Source organism: Sclerotinia sclerotiorum, genomic scaffold (genome assembly GCF_000146945.2).
Source record: "Sclerotinia sclerotiorum 1980 UF-70 scaffold_27 genomic scaffold, whole genome shotgun sequence".
Taxonomy (NCBI): domain Eukaryota; kingdom Fungi; phylum Ascomycota; class Leotiomycetes; order Helotiales; family Sclerotiniaceae; genus Sclerotinia; species Sclerotinia sclerotiorum.
The window spans coordinates 54,951-72,947 of NW_001820809.1; the positions used below are offsets into that span (position 1 = coordinate 54,951).

General features: G+C 43.1%; 9 protein-coding genes across 9 annotated transcripts; 3 read left to right on the top strand and 6 right to left on the bottom strand.

Moving 5' to 3' along the window:
- Positions 1–348: 348 nt before the first annotated feature.
- SS1G_13754 (hypothetical protein) lies at positions 349–1,615 on the bottom strand (the record flags this gene model as incomplete). The annotated part of the gene is made up of 4 exons (XM_001585136.1): positions 349–606; positions 660–959; positions 1,013–1,413; positions 1,468–1,615. 4 exons carry the CDS (start codon positions 1,613–1,615, stop codon positions 349–351), a joined length of 1,107 nt encoding a protein of 368 aa, XP_001585186.1.
- A 1,248-nt stretch (positions 1,616–2,863) lies between these two features.
- Positions 2,864–3,790, bottom strand: SS1G_13755 (hypothetical protein; the record flags this gene model as incomplete). Its single annotated transcript, XM_001585137.1, has 2 exons — positions 2,864–3,661; positions 3,719–3,790. 2 exons carry the CDS (start codon positions 3,788–3,790, stop codon positions 2,864–2,866), a joined length of 870 nt encoding a protein of 289 aa, XP_001585187.1.
- Positions 3,791–4,623: 833 nt separating this feature from the next.
- On the bottom strand, positions 4,624–5,476 carry SS1G_13756 (predicted protein; the record flags this gene model as incomplete). The annotated part of the gene is made up of 2 exons (XM_001585138.1): positions 4,624–4,775; positions 5,413–5,476. The coding sequence occupies 2 exons, from the start codon at positions 5,474–5,476 to the stop codon at positions 4,624–4,626; spliced, it is 216 nt and encodes a 71-aa protein (XP_001585188.1).
- Positions 5,477–6,555: 1,079 nt separating this feature from the next.
- SS1G_13757 (predicted protein) lies at positions 6,556–8,279 on the top strand (the record flags this gene model as incomplete). Its single annotated transcript, XM_001585139.1, has 2 exons — positions 6,556–6,940; positions 7,144–8,279. 2 exons carry the CDS (start codon positions 6,556–6,558, stop codon positions 8,277–8,279), a joined length of 1,521 nt encoding a protein of 506 aa, XP_001585189.1.
- A 1,102-nt stretch (positions 8,280–9,381) lies between these two features.
- SS1G_13758 (predicted protein) lies at positions 9,382–9,891 on the bottom strand (the record flags this gene model as incomplete). Its single annotated transcript, XM_001585140.1, has 2 exons — positions 9,382–9,645; positions 9,772–9,891. The coding sequence occupies 2 exons, from the start codon at positions 9,889–9,891 to the stop codon at positions 9,382–9,384; spliced, it is 384 nt and encodes a 127-aa protein (XP_001585190.1).
- A 495-nt stretch (positions 9,892–10,386) lies between these two features.
- Positions 10,387–11,742, bottom strand: SS1G_13759 (hypothetical protein; the record flags this gene model as incomplete). The annotated part of the gene is made up of 1 exon (XM_001585141.1): positions 10,387–11,742. The coding sequence occupies one exon, from the start codon at positions 11,740–11,742 to the stop codon at positions 10,387–10,389; it is 1,356 nt and encodes a 451-aa protein (XP_001585191.1).
- A 259-nt stretch (positions 11,743–12,001) lies between these two features.
- Positions 12,002–13,002, bottom strand: SS1G_13760 (hypothetical protein; the record flags this gene model as incomplete). The annotated part of the gene is made up of 3 exons (XM_001585142.1): positions 12,002–12,042; positions 12,136–12,426; positions 12,999–13,002. 3 exons carry the CDS (start codon positions 13,000–13,002, stop codon positions 12,002–12,004), a joined length of 336 nt encoding a protein of 111 aa, XP_001585192.1.
- A 1,288-nt stretch (positions 13,003–14,290) lies between these two features.
- SS1G_13761 (predicted protein) lies at positions 14,291–14,659 on the top strand (the record flags this gene model as incomplete). Its single annotated transcript, XM_001585143.1, has 1 exon — positions 14,291–14,659. One exon carries the CDS (start codon positions 14,291–14,293, stop codon positions 14,657–14,659), a length of 369 nt encoding a protein of 122 aa, XP_001585193.1.
- A 1,808-nt stretch (positions 14,660–16,467) lies between these two features.
- Positions 16,468–17,839, top strand: SS1G_13762 (hypothetical protein; the record flags this gene model as incomplete). Its single annotated transcript, XM_001585144.1, has 4 exons — positions 16,468–16,593; positions 16,648–17,252; positions 17,304–17,771; positions 17,824–17,839. The coding sequence occupies 4 exons, from the start codon at positions 16,468–16,470 to the stop codon at positions 17,837–17,839; spliced, it is 1,215 nt and encodes a 404-aa protein (XP_001585194.1).
- Between the last annotated feature and the right edge of the window lie 158 nt (positions 17,840–17,997).

Below are 17,997 nucleotides of genomic sequence, written 5' to 3' on the forward strand. Positions count from 1 at the left end.
ACAAAGACATAAAATGTGGCAGCTCAATGACTAGTCTCATATGGCAAGAACATACCAGACTTTTGGGTGTCCTGGGTAGCTTTGTATACCTTATGATTAAATGACTTGAGGAAGAAAAGGTTTCTAAGAGGTGTCAAAATTTACCAAAATTTGACTATTAATGCCTTTCAAGTGCTAATGGTCAAGCGAAATCGGCCAGTACCAACAATTCATATGAGCGCATGAAATGAGATGAGACTAATATACAACTTTTCCTAAACATACAGCGTAATATTCTTGATAGTGGGTGAATGCTATTAAAGCAGGTATCATCCTCACAATCAAAAGGCTAAGAACATAAATAGATATTTAGGCTTTGGGAGAAGCCTTCTTGGAAAGCACTTGCTTGCTAACCCCGCTTGGACCATCAATTTTAGGAGCATCAAGAGGTCTGTTAAGTCCAACACGATCTTGGGTGTTGTAAGTACCAATTCCACCATCTTGGTCTGCCTCGGTGATAAGTTCCTTGCGGCGTGTGTCAACGAGGAGACGGATGAGGTCAGGTCTCATGTAATGACCACCAAAGTCTCCGAGAGCCTTTGGAAGGTGTGATTGATCAAGATCGATCTGGAATATTGTCAGATTGGTTTCTTGAATGAGTAAAAGGCTGCCGATCTTACCTCAACGAACATCAGTCCCTCAAAGTCTTCATCGGCCTTGCTGAGGAGTTGACCGTCAGGTCCGAAGATTCTGCTGTTGCCGTTGTAGATGTTTGGATCCTCACGCTCGACTCCAGGTGGGGTGTTCTTGTCTACACCTTCCTTGGAAATACGTTGGAATGGTGCGAGGACGTAAGTTCCAGTTTCAATGGCGTAGGCTGGAGAAACAATATCGGAGTTGGGGTTGCTGACATTAGTCCATGGGTCTAAAGGAGTACGAGTTTCCTCGTGTGGGTAAATTGGCCAGCCGGCAATGTGGACCTGATGAATTGTGAGAAATGGGTTATGGAAGCATTTGAAGAATATAGTGTTACCTGTTCTCCCTCGGAGACATTCATTGCCTTCAAAAATGGGTTCATATTCTCCCAGCAGTTTAACTGTCCTACTCTTCCAATGTCTGTCTGAACGACACTCTTGAAGGTATCACCTGATCCATCACCATAAATAAGCTTCTCAACATGGGTAGGCTTAATCTTTCTTCGGTGGTTGAGAACTTCTCCAGTAGGTGATATGAGGACTTGGGAGATGTAAAGAGATGCGAAATCAATTTCACTGTATCCTAATGAGACGTATATAGCATTCTCACGGGCAGCTTCACGAATTCGGCGCATCTCATCCGAATCAGACGGGAGACTGTTCTCGCGGTAGGCTTTGATCATAGGAAGAGATTGTTGATAATTGACCTTCCATGCCCAGTATGGATAGCCAGGAATCCCTAACAGTGCGTGAGTCAAATGTGATGAGCCAAATCAGGAGTGGATATGCTTACAAACTTCAGGAAATGCAACAAGTTTGCAGCCTGCTTTGCCGGCCTCGTTGATCCAATGGATAGTTTTCTTTACAGACAACTCAAGATCGAACCATCCGGGTTCAGCTTGGACAGCTGCAGCCTTGTACTTTTTGATTTGAGCAGGCATTTTGATGTTTGGTATGGTTGGCGTTGATTGTTGATCGTGAGTTTGAAATGATGAGAAGATTGTGTGGTGAAGAGGAGAATTACATGGAGGAAGTCAAGTCTTTATACAGCTAATTCAATGGTTATCATCAATACATTGGAGAGTGGAATTCGTGATTTCACGTATCTCAATCATGTCATACGATTAGTTCAAATCCCGCCTCGATTTCACAACGGCAACATGTAGGAGGGCCTGGAAGGGTGAGGGGTAGAAGTATAGCCCATGTCGTATGCACCATGTCTTGCAACTTGCTAAGATCTCGGATATATAACACGATATAGAGTGAAGCTGCTCTGATCGAAGATGCTCGACACAAAATCTTCAATTCCAGAAGATTAGCCGTTTGAGCTTGCTACATGTTGACTATCGGCGGATGCTCGGTATGTAGTACAACTTCTCCCCGCATTTCTGATTTTGCGTGAAGACCACCAAGCGGTCCATTCCGATGTGGAGACACCGACAAGCATGATCATACGACAGCACGGAAAGTTCAGAGCAATCTCTTAGATCATTGAGGCAAATGTTACCAAATCTCAGCACTAGTTGGCATCCTAACCGGCGTTTGTTAAACCAATCTATGATTCATGTTCGAAAGGCCAATAAGACAGAATGGAACATAGTAAAGAAAACCCAGGCACTCCTGCAAGTTGATAAATGATGCATTCGACGTTGCATTGCTTGCAGAATTTCAAATCCCGAGATGTTTTCTCTGTGCAAATGCTTAATCATGTGATTCAAATAACGGTTGACCCGAGACGATTGATAAAAATAGAAAACAGGACCTTGAGTGTCTAGGAACTTGATGTTCGGTATTTGGGAGGGCTTTCCTCCTCGTACGATAGCTTCTGCTGAGATTGGTTGTGTTGTTGAACGACAAAAGAAATGAAAGGAAGCTTACATAATCGAAAAATGCCGAGGACCAACCGAGTTACGTAGTTCCATCCTGTTCTATGGGAAATCTTGACTCTCAACCAGTTCACCAAGATGCGTTAAAATTTGTCACAATACGTGGAAGGCTTCACAAGCTCATAACCACAAGACGCGTTAATTGAAATCATCACAAGATGGGATTATTGCAATACTTTGAAAGGGCATCAAAATTCATGCTTAATTAATTATCTCGTGGTCATCGTATCTATATACAGTATGGTGCTAGCGAAAAACAATTGGAATACTTGGGAGGATATTAGGGACAGTTACAAAGAGCATCTATTTCATGAAGCCGGCCTTTCCGTCACCGTCGGCATCAATCTTTGGGTTAATTTTATCCATCAAGCTAGGCTTCTTATGAGACTCGGTAGAGGTGTTGGAGGTGGTGTGGTGGACATTGCCAGCGGTGGCCGAGCCGATACCAGCACCAGTAGCACCGGTGTGAGAGCCAGTGTGTGAGCCAGAGTGATGTCCATGAGCACCGTTTTCAGTCAAAGAAGTAGTGCCTCTAGCGCCAGCGCCTCCAAGAGTGCCCCCTACGGATTTTGGCTCGCCTTTGAAAGCATCAGTACGCTCCTCACGCCCTCCAAGAGCGCCTCCCTGGTGTCTGAATTCATCCATACTGACAGCTGGGAGAGAGGTAGCTGTGTGGTGCTTAGGCTCGTTTTGGTGAACTTCGTGAACTGGAATGGTGGTGTGGACGACGGATGGTTGAACAGTCTCCTTTTGGATAACTGGCTGGATGGTCTCATGCACATGGTGATGAACATGTTCACCAGCAACGGTGCCACCTTGCGAGGCAGTATGTTGAGTTTCTCCTACAGATCTGGTGTTTTTGAATTGAGCTTGTTCAGCGGCCAGGCGATCCTTGACCTGAGCATCGCTTCCGTGCTGGATGTTACGGTGCTCCACAGCTCCAAGTTTATGGGAATGTTGCTCAGGAAGGACTTCATGATCTTTGATAGGTTGAACTGAAGTGTGGTGATGATCTTGATGAATCTCACGGTCAACAGCTGTGGTTGCTTCCTCGTGTTGTGTCTTGATTACTTTCTCGTTTTGAACGGCTGGGTTGACAGTCTGCAAAATGTCATTAGGATTTCCCTAGAATGTGGATTAAGGGGTAAGCACTCATACCTCATGAACTGTAGTGTCATGCTTTCCGTCCTTGGAGAGGAAATCACTGACGGCTGCCTTGGCACGATCCATTTTGATTAAATGGGTTGTTTATGAAAGAATTGTGGTGAATTGTGGGTATAAGTTTAAATTAAGAAGAAAAGTGTTGATTGTCGTTTGTTGTGTGTTTTGATGAAGACCAAAATGAATTGGGAGGAATGTTCACCACTTATAGTCTCGAGGAGCTCTAAGGTGGTAGCTCTTGTTGCCCCGCACGCTGCCCTACATCATCAACTAGGTAGTTGGTCTTTCCAGATTCTAAAAGCTGTATCTTTCATATCCTTGGTTTCCTGAGATCGAAGAAAGTCATTACCAAGTGGCAGTGCATCAACGATGAGACTAGGCTAGACCGACCAGCGGAGATTCATTTGGAATCCCAATGTAATCTTTTACATGAGAGACAAAGACTGAGAATATGTGCCGTAAGGTCTAATGGCACACTTACGCACATTATCTCCACTTTGAAATCATACTATGAACTTCCCAGATTCTCGTCCAATAATAGGTCATTGGTATGTATTTCTCCGATAAAGCCCACACAACTTTATTGGCATCTTTGGATTTGGCACTGGCCCAAGAATGGGCCCTTGGTTGATTCTTGGGCAAGTAGAAATGGCAGGAACCAACTGATTACTATCCACCGTCATAGGCGAATTGAGGAATCACTCCTTGAACATCGCAATTGACTCCTGTGCCTAGAAACTTAATCAAATCTGAATTCCCTTAAGAAGGTCGAATTGCTAGCTGTGACTCCTACATTACATGATAAGTGTACCGATTTACAAGTACAGGTCACATTGATTTGGTACTTTGAAGTTTGGAATTATAACAGACGCTCAAAAATCAAGACCGATTCACGAGTACATTCAGTTGCGGGAGTGTTGAATGTCGAATGCCATGCATGGTTCTTTGGATTCTGCCATCATCGATTTAATGGGAAACTCAAAAGTTGCATCATTGTGCCCGGCCATCGGATTTTCCCGAACACGGGAAAATGGACTCCGCGGTAGTAATGTGGCTGATCACATGTATTTGTTGTTTTTTAAGTTGTAAGGAGCTTTATTATATCTCATCCAAAGAGCAAATGGTAGATATAAAGAATGTGTACGAGTGGCTGAAATCTACTTGTTAGGATCTTTTGTTCCTTGTCACCTAAAGTTCAGGAATGCCAATAATTCAATGGATTAAAGATTTCTACTCCTATGAACCTCGAGCTCATTCAAGATGGGGACAGTCAAAGACAAGGAATTTGAGATCATTATTCTTCAAGTAAATGTAAAGTACTAGCTAAAATCTTTTGCAAGGGGTCAGGTACCTGTTGAACTGTCTAATGACTTGCTAATGCATATCAAACATCAATGCAACTATGCTAAAACTATTCCAGATTTGTGTAGAGCTTTACCTAATTGGCATGCTAGAGGAATCAAGCATAATATTCCTCTTGCTGGTAGTTGGAATTGAGATTATTCTGTAGGGCAGCAGCAGCAGATTGACTGCAAATTTTGACGTGTTTATGTGGTGTTTTGCATCTTAAATGAAAAGTATTCCATTCATCTTGTAATATAGAATTGTGATATATATATATATATATCAAAACTGTGTTCTTTTGTTACATGAGGAAAAAGGGGTTGGTTGAGCAGATAAAGATCACACACAAGCATTTCGAAGATCCCCCACCGGAAACATATCTCCGAAACGCCGCGACTTGATCCGAGACATGCTGGCTGGCCTAATCAATGGCTTCCAGAATCAAAACATAGGATCTTCAAAACGTCATCGAAAAATCAGACTCACGGATTAAGAGAAATGCCATTAGCAAAATCTCCAACTCTCGGACTCGCACACAACTTCTAGGTCGATGATGTAGCAAAACTGGCCAAGCATTTAAGGCCGAGGATAACAATGGAGAAATGAATAGAGGCAACGAAAATATCGAACAGGACTCATCAACAAGAGCTTCCACACCTCCAGGGTCATCGAGACATCGCGGAATCGAAAGAATACTTGAGAGCAGACCCAAAAGGGGCTCCATCTGGATGGTTATATCTAGGCGTGGGATGAAGTCCTTTCCATGAACATCCTCTGGATCTACGACGAGATCCTACTTTTCTGCGACATGAAGAAGTCTACTGCTTCGCAAAAGATCACTAGCCAAACAAGTTTGTAAGAAAGCTACGCAGTTAGTTGTGCCGAATCCTTGATATATCGATATCTGATGCCTACGACAATATGAAAGGTGGACGGGATACTTCTAGAAATTATACAATGACTAGCAGAGTGAGAATATATGGAGAAGGTTAAATTTGGCTATGGAGAACTCTCAATCTGATCTGAACTATTCTATTTTCTAATACATTACGATGTGGCTGAAACTGAAAGGTTTGGAGGTTCTAGACTCGGGGTTCCATTCCTAGAGATGACGACACAGTCACACAACAAAAAGCTTCATTCCACATCCAAGCTGTGTCGAAGTCTCTCCGTTCTCTTGTCGATTCTCGACTAAGGATGGCCTTAGACTTACTAGAGGGTGTTTTACTCCGCTAATATGTACTTGCCACAATATAGATGACATATCTCTGATAGTGCTGCTTAGTAACTTTGATCTTCATCATGAAGACGATCTAGAAAGATTGTCCCTCATGCGAAAGTGGATTTTTTCGTCTTCGCTGTCCGAGCGATGGCCTTCAGTGGGCTAATCCGAGAAACTCGTCTTCGAGCATCTGTATTTACACAATTACATACAATTCGACCAGTATCGCATCGCGAAGCATAGCATCAAACCAACCAATTTGTCCACAATGAAAGACACATTACGAACTGAATCGGTGCAGGATCGAGGCACTTCTAATCCAACCTCTACTCCCACGTCAATAAGACAAAACCACAATTTGTCTTCAAGTGATGGTGTTTCTAGTAAGGTCCTAGAGAGAACCCCTCGAACGATCCCATCACCACCAAAGTATTCTATTTTCCCTAGCGACGACAGAACCGAGAATGCAGTCGGTGAAGATGACATGCATATCAAAGGCGCCCAGTTTCCAATTGCAAATGGACAGAAGCAGACATCATCACCAGTAAAGGAGTCTTATCTGGGCGAAGAGAGGGCGGAGCCCATCAGCCTTGAAGGTGTAGTGGATCTTACCAATACCATGGATACTACTACACACGAAACAGTTGCACCTGGTACATACAACCCCTTCTTGCTCGTTGAAGTTCAAGGTCAAACGAACTTTTATCCTTAAAACTCAAACCCCTCACTGCTAAATTCACCTGCTTCACCATTCTTTGTGCGCCCAAAAATTTGTTTTTGTTTTTTTTTTTTTTTTTTTTTTTTTTGCAGAATCTCTATCGAACAATAGCAGGAGCTGATTTATTGTTCTCATTAGCTGTCACTCATGAATATGTTTTACCTACACAACACGAGGTCATAACGAGAGAAATCACCCGAGAGATTCATCAACATCACTACTATCATCGAGTTCTTCCTGTCATTGATACCGAGATCTTACCTGCCAAACATTACGTTTACGGTGATGATGGAGATACGCTGATTAAAATACCGGAGTCTATGGTGCACCATTACACGGTCACAGGGTCTTATTCCCCAAGTTGGTCCATTGTTCAGCACCCACCAGCTCCTGCTGAAGATGCCTTTGATTCACCATTGTTTGGGGTAGAGCCTGAACTACCAAATACAAATTACACAATACACTTTCAGCCAAACTCGAAAGGCCAGATACAATGGTCTCATGTGCCTGATGAGCCAGTAAAAGTCATGGAGCGAGAGTACATTACTGCAGAGGGTTTCCCACGCAAGGAAACTTGGTGGAGGCATCCTCCTGTTCGTGCAACTGGTGCTTACAAGGCGGGTCTGACAACACCTATGTACTGGAATCACGTACCTGCTGGAAAGGAACATATCGCAACGAAAACACCAAACTCGCCTCCACGGAAGGAGAGGACGATTAAGGAACTTTGTGATCTTGAGCGCGCGCAAGCAGCTGAATATAACAGCGTTGATCATATAGATACTAACATGGCAAAACTGCGCGAGAAGAAGCTGTACGATGGTCTTTCGACCTCGGACTCAGTGCATGCTCGTGAGCTGAACGATGTGTATTCGGCATCATTTCCGAGAAAACCAATTACACATCAACAAACATATGAAAGGCCACCAACTCGAGATTCAGGTTATGGTGGTTTGGATAGTACCTCTTCACTCGAAGACAGAGGACCGTCGCATTACAGAAATACCTCAAACTCAAGCACATCAAGCCTTTTGGGAAGGGTAAAAGGTGATGACGGAAAGAAATCCGTCCCAGTAGAGGGTGAAGCCACAAGATATCTACGGAATATGAGAGAAAAGAGACGAAGCTCAGGTGGGTTCATAGGCAGTAGCCCAAAATCTTGGGGGAAGAGAAATGTCGATGTCCGCAGGAGAAGTGAGGATATTCAAAGAGGTACGGCCTTGGCGGAGAGACCAAAGGAAATTGAGCATCACTTTGGAGTAGCAAGCAAATAGTAAGGGTTAGTGTATTTGCACGATTGTCATTGGATGAGTATTTGGACATTCATTTCACGTTTGTAGATTAAATTTTACAGAAATTGTATAATAAGCGAAAAAAGAAAAATATCCGAGCATCGAAAACATTCAGTGAGTGGCGAAGAATTGCCTAGGGCCTTGTTTTCTTCATGATGATCTTTAATCCAAAGGACGTCGAAAAACCAAGCCTCGTGTTCCGTATACAAGGATCCTCTTCTCATAATCCATGCCAACGAGGAACTCAGCTAGCAAGCTACCACAAGATACCAAATCTTTTAACCTTCATCGAAGGTTTTCCAAAGAACGCGTCTGCTGATCAAATCGCACTAGCTACCGAATATGCATGGCAACTAGCCTAGATCGACGGATCTACATGACGCTAGATGCCACTAGACGAGGAGCTTAAGCTAGCTCACTAGCCATATTTAAGCGTATTCAGCCTAGGGGGTTTCTTAGTACAGGAACATGTCTATGACTTCATTACTTGGGGAGGGGAAGTGGAGAAGGAAGGAAGGTAGAATGTATGATCGACGGAACGAATGCGGGATGTTGGTTGCCGCAGTTTTCGGGATTGTTGGTTTCCGTGGATGGATGGATCGTCGATGGTAGGTAATTGGGTTAGAGGGGAAATAGAGTTTGGGGTTGTGGAGCTGAGGCTTGGGTGGGATGGGAATGGGACGGGATGGATGGTACACAGGGCGGGTTTGGAGTTTGTATGTGTAATAGTTTTTTTGGGAAGTGATGGGGGGGGGATTGTATACTGGTGAACTTTTAATAAGTTGGTGAGGCGGTGAGGATAGGCTTTTAAGTTGAAAGCTTTGGAGGTCATGCGGAGATGGGTCTTAGAGAGGAGCTCTCTCTCTCTCGAAGATGACGGTCTGCTTTCAGGAACGAAGTAGCAATTAAGGTCGAAGTGTTTGTGCACACGTGATGGTTTTGTTCTGCTGCTATCACGTAGTTATTTGGTAATTCACGTGGACTGCGAAGGAAACAGGAGGGGATTCAAAAGTTGTTTTCTTAGGCTTATTTTTGGTCTAGTGTTTAGACGGAAGACGGAAGTACCAAAGAAAAGGGTAGCGTGCTAGAAGCTGCCAAAATAAAAACCGAATCCACTGAAAGGGGCTGCTAGTTCTAGTAAAGCATTCTTGCCTTTGAGGATTGAAGTGTTACTTTTGGTTCCCGCTTCCTCCGCCTCCCGTCTTCGCTTTTGCCCCTTCTTATAAGCCTTGCTAAATTTACTTATTCGTGTTGCGGTGAATTCCTTCTCCTCAATGCCCTCCACACCGTTTTTAGCCACCTCTATCGTCTTTGCTGCAATCGTTTTAGCTCGACGATTTGTAGGGTCCTTCCAGGATTTTAAAAATAGCTTTCTCTCCGTGTTGCCTAGTTAATCAATTGACTGCGTTGAGTTGATCTTGATTGTGAAGTTGGTTTATGACGGGATGTGGAGAGAAGCTTAATCGGGGTCTACTTTAGTAAATGAAGAGTAGTATGGATGTGATAGTCCCTGGGAAGCTGGTCTTGATTTGCTCTTGCAAGCTGCCATGAGGGTTTGGGTGTTGAAATATCTCTGATGGTACAAAGCGATCATGATTATCAAAGATGGATTCTGGAAATATCATGAAATGTTTCTTCATCGGGTCGCTTCTTTTGGCTCAGCATTTATTATTAATTGTTAGGTTTGGGGTGCGTGGTTTTGGAAGCAACTAGTTGGCTCAACGTCAACGCTTGAAGCACCGTCTCCCTCGACTGGATGATTCGGGATGCTTCCCAGTTTGAGTAGCAGATAACGTGCTTTTACGGTATCTTCCTATTACTATAAAGGTGGTTTGAGGATCATTGTTCTGATTCGAGTTGAATAACTGAGTATTCCATCTCAAATATGCTTCTTCAGATATCCGGTCCTTCTAGAGGTTGAAAACACTGGGCCATTCAGGCAACACTCGCTCATTGTGGAATCATACAAATTGAATGCACGTAAAACAACTAGCCTCGCCCGATGTGAACACTTTACTCAAGCACCGAAATTGTCATGACCTTGCAGAAGGTCGTAACTCCGGTTCAACTACAGTAGCCATACTGCTATCTAAAGATGAGGAATCTTTCCCATAATATCGAATGCGGGAGTTTGATAAATCCCTACTGGGACGTAGCGCAATGAAATAAAAGACTCAACCACGAGATACATTCGTGCGCTGACATATGCCAATGCCAGAATTCCAAACAATCCAGATCTAACATAATGAAAGAAAGAAAAACATGCAATAACCACACGTCGAACTCTGCCTTGAAACTTGTAAGGGTACCTCAATCTGAAACCGTCCCACAAATCAAGTGGCGTATTCTGCATTTGGAATACACGTGCAATTCGCACGTCGCCATATCTTAATAAGGACCATAGTCCGAAGCTAATGGATGACCCGACCAGATAATAGCAGGATATCTTCCACAACAGTCTTTCTATCGCACTTGGGAAAAGGATGGAAAGTGCGCCAATATGAGCAGAGCCATAAATTGCTGGTACCAGAGCCATGGCTGCCGACAAGTAGGTTTCATCGCCTTCATTCTCTATGCCTTTGAAATAGCTACCATTCATATTTTGAGACCTGAGTGCGAGAAGTGGCTGCGAACCTTGAGCAAATTTATAAATCGATGTGGATGCCTTTTCCACCTCTTCGTTGAAGAAAGTTTTTGTCTTGTGTGGTTTATTCTTGGGGCTTCCCTCTTTTGGCGGAGCAGGCGATGTCTTCATGTATGCTGCTGCTAGTATGAGCCTCTTTACATCCTTACTCGAAAGCCCTACTCTGATGGTTCTGCTATCGTGATTAACTTTGTGCTTCAACTTCCCCGAGCGATGATCAAGCCCAGGCCCGCAACCAGAATTCAGTGATTCGCCTGTAGATAGGGTACATACAACATGCGTATTTGCAGCCGGAAAATATTCTAAGGGTGGTTTGCGTGCAATGCATGATTCTGGAAGGATTTTGAGTTCTTTCTCAGACCATGTATAGTGTACAATTTTATCTCTCGAAAAGAGTCGATGGCATGGGGCTGTAATATCCAGTTTCGGAGCCTGTAATATGTCGATGCAATCTGTCCCATTGATTTGCTCTGAATTCAGATGTTTTGATAGTGCCTCCTGGTATACAACCATTCTTGGCTCCTCGTATTTGCATTTACCAGATTTCGGCAATTCACTATCATAGACCTCAAAACCACAGTGATCTGACGGTGCTGCGTTGAACCATCTCGCTTCAGGATGCAAAGCCATGGAATGATCTCCCTGCTCGGCACCTAATTCTAATATGAAAGCCAAGAACTTCTTATCGGTTCCCTTGAATTCAACAAGCGTCGGTGTCTCAACACTCAAAGGTTTTTCATACCAGAGTGCGTACAGAGCGAGTGCGCACACGACATGGACGATTGTATGAACTTCGAGCATGGTACTTGGATATCCTGCGATCTTCCTCTCAATTGCTTAGCCGATACTCCAGATTACCTGCAGGCAGACCAGCGCCTTCCCAATATTATCCGATTTACTTTTATCCTCAATTTCTCCTTTCTCGACACGCGGAGCTCGGCCAAGGCTTGATAAAAAGAGAATTCCCTGAGGAGTAAAGGTGACTCTCTTTATGACATTGTGGAGGTCGCTTACATCTGCGGCAAATCCTCCCATCATCACATAGTGAGCATATACCATATCAAAGTCCGATTTGGTGGAGCTTTTGGATCTGTCTTTGAACTAGATCCTATCAACATGATAATCTGTAGATCGAGAAAAAGAAGCTATTCACCTTCCGTTCTTTCTTGGAGAGTAATTCCTTGAGGAACTTACCGCCGAGATAGTATTGCTCGAAGGCAGTGTATACCACTATTTCAGCTGCGAATAGAGCGATCATTATCCACTTTACTTTTCTTACAAACCCTGCAGCTTTTTCTTCATTCTCGGGTGGAACGTTAAGATGAATCGCTGTATAAACGCAAGCCAGCAATGTACAGAGACATCTGTATAATATGCTCCAAGTGCCTCGGCCATCTGGTCCATCTACACATCGGGGCGCAGCTTCTATCTGCAAGGCTGTGGAATTCACAACACCAGAATTTGTTTTGGGGACAGGATGCGCACCTATCAAGCCAAACCCCGTAGTAAGTATGTATAAAAGAAGTGTCATTTCTTGGTCTGAGTGTCTGCAGAGTAAAAAGGAAGATTCATCTGGCAATTTTCAAGTTATTAGAACTTTCCATGTTGCGGGGAGATGGTTATTTGAACGATTCGAGATTGTACGACGTTCTTGGGATTTGCAAGCGATTGGAATTCCTGCTATATTGGCAGCAGTGTGAAACGGAAACTTGCAGATGTACTACCATCGCCCGATGGAACGAGAGGCTCAAGATCTCCCTACCATTTGAGTCCGTTAGCACAGCTTCTGCCGTGGCTCAAACCTCTTCAGGCTGCAATGGAACTGTGACCTCTTGCGGCATCTCGATCATATTTGGTATGACCGAGGGAAGGCTCGGACGGGGTTACACAAATATATGATGGGCTGATGGAAAATATTTATAATACAGGTTACCGCGCCTGAGAATTCTAAAAAAGTGATTTTTCGTAATACGACGAGCAAGATGACAGGTGACGAAACAGCTGCAGTGCGACTGTGAGAAGGAAGAGGTCGACCAGTTGGACTACCAGAGTCTTACACATAATGATAATCCTATTTACAAGCAGAATTCAGGGGCTCGCTACAACAATATAGCTACGTACACAACGAGGTGGCATCCGGAAACTCTGTACTTCACTCCTCCATCTAAAATGACTAGCTTCATTTATAGGAGAACGGTAGATTGTTAGAAAGCAAGTAAAATGGGAGCCAGGCCAAATACAAATGCTGGAGAAAATCACAATGTACTAGTATCATCAATACTGAAATAAATACTTACATCTTATTGCAGCTATACATGATGATTAACAAAACATGACTTCTTTGCGCGTCAACATCAGCTTCAGGGTGAGAATCCAGCATGGAGATTTGCATATAAATGACATTACAGCGGGACTCATAACCCTCCAGCATGAATTTCCACCTTCGCGTCTAATAGCAATTTTATATCTGATGTTTGGATCCTTGATATGTAAATAGAAAAACAGATCTAGATGTATTCTCTCGGTCAACTTAACCTGAGACAAATATCTGATTTCGTTTGAGGCCTCATAGATCGAGCAAATGAGTCCCTAACTATTTTAAATCCAACACAGAACTAGCCCTTTTCTCCTATAATATGGCTATATAGAATGTGAAGACAGCGAACACAATGGTACCCGCAATTCTGAGATTTGAGTGAGCTATTCAATTATCACGTATATAAAATCAACTAGTGAAAATTCCATATGTTCTAAGGATTTCCTCTGGCCCACGACATGAACAAGGAGTATGAAACAATTTGTTCCTTCATCACAAACCATAAAGATTGATGTATCGACTGCGCCCAAAGAAAACCATTCAAGCAAAACAAGCAAGATGGTAGAGAATTGCTTGGACCTAGATATTCTTTCAGGGATACTGTGCAATTGGTCCGCACAGCACAATAGTATCCCAACATACATTTTCTTATTCGAAAGCAAGCTGATCTACTAAAGTATACCATACAATATGTCATAAAGAATATGATTGCTATCAAAAAGAGGGCTTCGGGGTGTTGTTTGTCGCCAGCTGATTATCATTCAGATCTATTGCCAAACAAACAGGAGGAAAAGGCAATGAGTAATTATGTTGATCTATGGTCGAATGATCAATGGAGAAGTATAGAAGAGCAATCAAATAGACAACAAAGCTAGGAAAACAGTGAGCTCATAAGGAAAAGCTTGCTAGCAAAGACGATTCTTTTCTTTAATAGGTCTCATTGCAGCACTATAACTACCTTTCTACCACCTGCATTGAAGCTCCCAACATTGCCAATTCCCGGAAAACGTAACATCTTCATCGCAGCACAAAATGGTACATAGAGAGATGAATCCAGACGAGAAGAAATATTTCTTGAATCTACTTAAAAGTGATTACACTACTCGGTCCTTGATGAAAGCCATGAATGAGAAATTTGGCGAGGAGACTGGTCAATTCAGCAAAAAAACAATCGAAAGAAATCACGAATTGCACATAACGGAAGAGGCTAGCGAGAAGTCGCAAGACGATATCGAGAAAGGCACCGAAACAGATTCTGATGTGGAAATAGAAGATGATGAAAATGACACCGAAACGGAGGGGAAAGATGGTAATTCAGAGGCAGGAGACAAGCAGGCGATAGGTGTTGACACGGAGGAGTCTGCTCTAATTGTAGATGAGAAGGAGGAGAAGTCCACATAAGTTAAGCCTTAGCGAGGTACTTTCCGCAAGATGCTGAAAACCCGAATGTAAGTGTTGCTTTCCCCGTAGGACAAGCCGAATTCGACTTGACTAACATCAACGAATAGACTCAACAATTCATTAACTTTGGGATTTTTGTTCTGGTAGTCAAGCCACGCGCCTCTCAATATCAACCTTCCTTCTTGCGTTGATGCTTGCTGTCTGATCAATGTCCGCAAATAGTGATCACAGCTTTGGTATTTGGTGGGAGAATTGTTTTGGTAGAGAAGAGCATTAGTAAAAATATCTTAGACTTTGACTTGTTAAGTGTCTACTTCACCCCTAATCTAGGATTGTATCTGCGTGTGACTAGAATGATGTGTAGCCGGTCTAGGCATTGTGGATAATAGAACGGGATACTATGAATGGGAAAGATTTATAGTATATAAACATAAAAAATGGAACGAGATATCTCCAAACTGAGAATAGATGACTCATGGCTTCGCCATAAACTTGTATTAAGAGATCCCCCTAATGCTATAGCCGAAATATGTGTAACTCGATAATCAACCTAATCCCTAGTCGACCTAGGAAAGAACATACAAGTGCTCGCGGATGTGCTACCAGCAGCAACTTAAATGTAGAGGCTCACAACGCTATTTCGACTGTGATGAGTACTGCCGATACACTTTAGCAGCACAACAATTTGATACTTCCTTGTTGTGGTCGAATGAAGGCTAATTAGGTAAGCTATATACAGCTGAAGTATCGCATTGAGATATTTAAGGCTCTTTCGGGTGAAGTTCATCCATTTTGACCATTACATGAAACTTCGGCTGCCTCAGCATATAGCAAAGACCATATTTTTAATTGGTACCTGTCATCTGCAATAAAAATTGAGGGTGCTTTTGACCATTTGATGGGTTTGAGTTAGCAAAGATACATCACTTGAGTCCTACGCCAAAATGACTTTATCACTAGAGGCTAACAGTTGGGCTATTAGGTTATCAAATTATATGAGACGAAATATCCCAAACTCCATCTTTTCACCAAACATGGTCTTGAGCTCTGAGGTTGATCTGTCCAGGTTCTCGGAATGCCACACATGGCACACCGAATATTCAAACAGGCTCCATCACACTGGTGACAGCTATGCAGAAACTTCCTCATGATATACAGGCTTGTAGCAGCGATACTAATCCTCAGCTGTTATGAACTTCCGTGGAAGTAGCGTGGACCACAGCTGCAGTTTCATGGTATCTTTAAACCAAAGAAGACACAACCCAATTCAATCACGAATCGCTTTCAGTTGAGGACCTACCGGATGGATTCCTCCTGAAAGTGTACTTAGGGATATTATGTATTTGTAAGGAAACAATTCTTGACTTCAAGAGTGTGCACTTGCTGTTACTAAAAGGTTAAGATCGCCTTCAAGGCGTTCTGTAACACTGGCATATACAGGGTATGAGATGACAGATCTCTATTCCGTTGGAGTGATTGACTGCATGACAATGGGTGATACATCATCTCTTCGACTTTGCCTCAACAATGAGCAAATTTCAAGAACGTCTAAATGCATATCGAATTTACCCTAATAAAACTTTGCAACACATTTAATAAAGATGAAGCTTGACAGCACAATGCACTAGTTCTAATTCTACCAAGCCCCTCAGGTTCGAAACACCCTGTAAGGCTTAGAATTTATAGGCTCCACCTCGCTAAATATCATCCGAGATCATACATACTGATAATCTGATAATCTTCCCAGTCAAAGCTCAGCTGTCCCTCTTCCATTCGCTTTTTTCCATCACCAGCTTCTCCAGACCAAAATGTCGTTCTTTAGACCCCGCCATGCCGCTCTTTTGCTTTCAATTGCAATCGTATGCGTATATGCTCAGGGCCATGCTACATCTGTTGCGAGCATGAGCTTGCCGGAGATAGAGGAACAGCTCCAAGTAAGCTTGCACAATAGTCTTTCCGAGTCCTATCTAACCAGTTCAACTCGATAGCAATGTCCTCTTGTGCAAGATCTTAATGCATATAAACAAGTGACATCTCCAGTTACCTCGACTCTTACTTCCCGCATATTTGCAGTCCTTTTCCCTTCCACGCCCGCTGTCAATGCCCTTTTAGCAACCCTTTATATCTCTGGACCTCCCAATTTCCTCCTGGCATTATGTCCACCGAACATCGACCCTTCTTCTCTTTCCGTAATGGTAGCATTCGCAGTAGGTGGTCTTCTAGGTGATACATTATTCCACCTTCTTCCCGAAATCTTCCTTGGCGAGGATGCCCACGAAAATGTGCGATTTGTGCTGGTAGAACCGAACCGCAATTTATTGCTCGGTGTTGCGATCATGGTTGGATTCGTCACATTTGTTGCTATGGATAAAGGCTTAAGAATTGCTACTGGTGGGGAAGGTCATGATCATTCACATAACCATGGACACGGCAGTGAGAAGGAAACATCCGCTATTTCAAGCAATTTGGACGATACACTTGCCAAAAGTACTAGATCAAGAAAGAAGGACAATGGAAAGTCAATTGTTGAGGTTGAAAAGACGGAAAAAGAAATCAATTCCAGTGTGAAGCTTGCTGGGTATCTTAACCTTATGTACGACCTACTGCAAAACTAATATGGAGGTCTTTGCTAATTATACAACAGAGCCGATTTCACGCACAACATCACAGATGGTCTCGCCATGTCCTCTTCCTTCTACGCATCACCAACAATTGGCGCAACAACCACAGTCGCAGTATTTTTCCACGAAATCCCTCACGAAGTCGGTGATTTTGCCCTCTTGATCCAATCTGGTTTCTCCAAACGCGCAGCCATGGGTGCACAATTCTTAACCGCCCTTGGAGCACTCCTCGGCACCGTCATTGGTATCATGATACAAGAATATGGATCCAGTACAGATGAAGGCGGCATTGGCAGATTCGACGGACTGATGGGCACAAGTTTAGAGTGGGGTGATATGTTGTTACCATTCACTGCTGGAACGTTCCTGTATGTGGGAACTGTAGCTGTTATCCCGGAATTGTTGGAGACTGGAAAGGATAGAGGTGTTGAGTTGACAAAGACTCTTAAGCAATTTATGGCTATGGCTGCAGGAGCTGGAATTATGCTTTAGTAGGTTTTGGCCTTTTTCATTGATTTCGGTATAGTTACTAACAATTCATAGCATTTCTTGGTCATAGAACATTCATAGAACAAGATTTCATGATTCAAAGGGATGGCTTACACTGAGTTATGATGTGGCTTCGAGCTTTTGGAAATGTTGCACATCATATACGTCGATAGAAGTGGGATGAAGGGGTAAAAAGATTTTGGATAAGCCATCGCAAAAAATCTAACA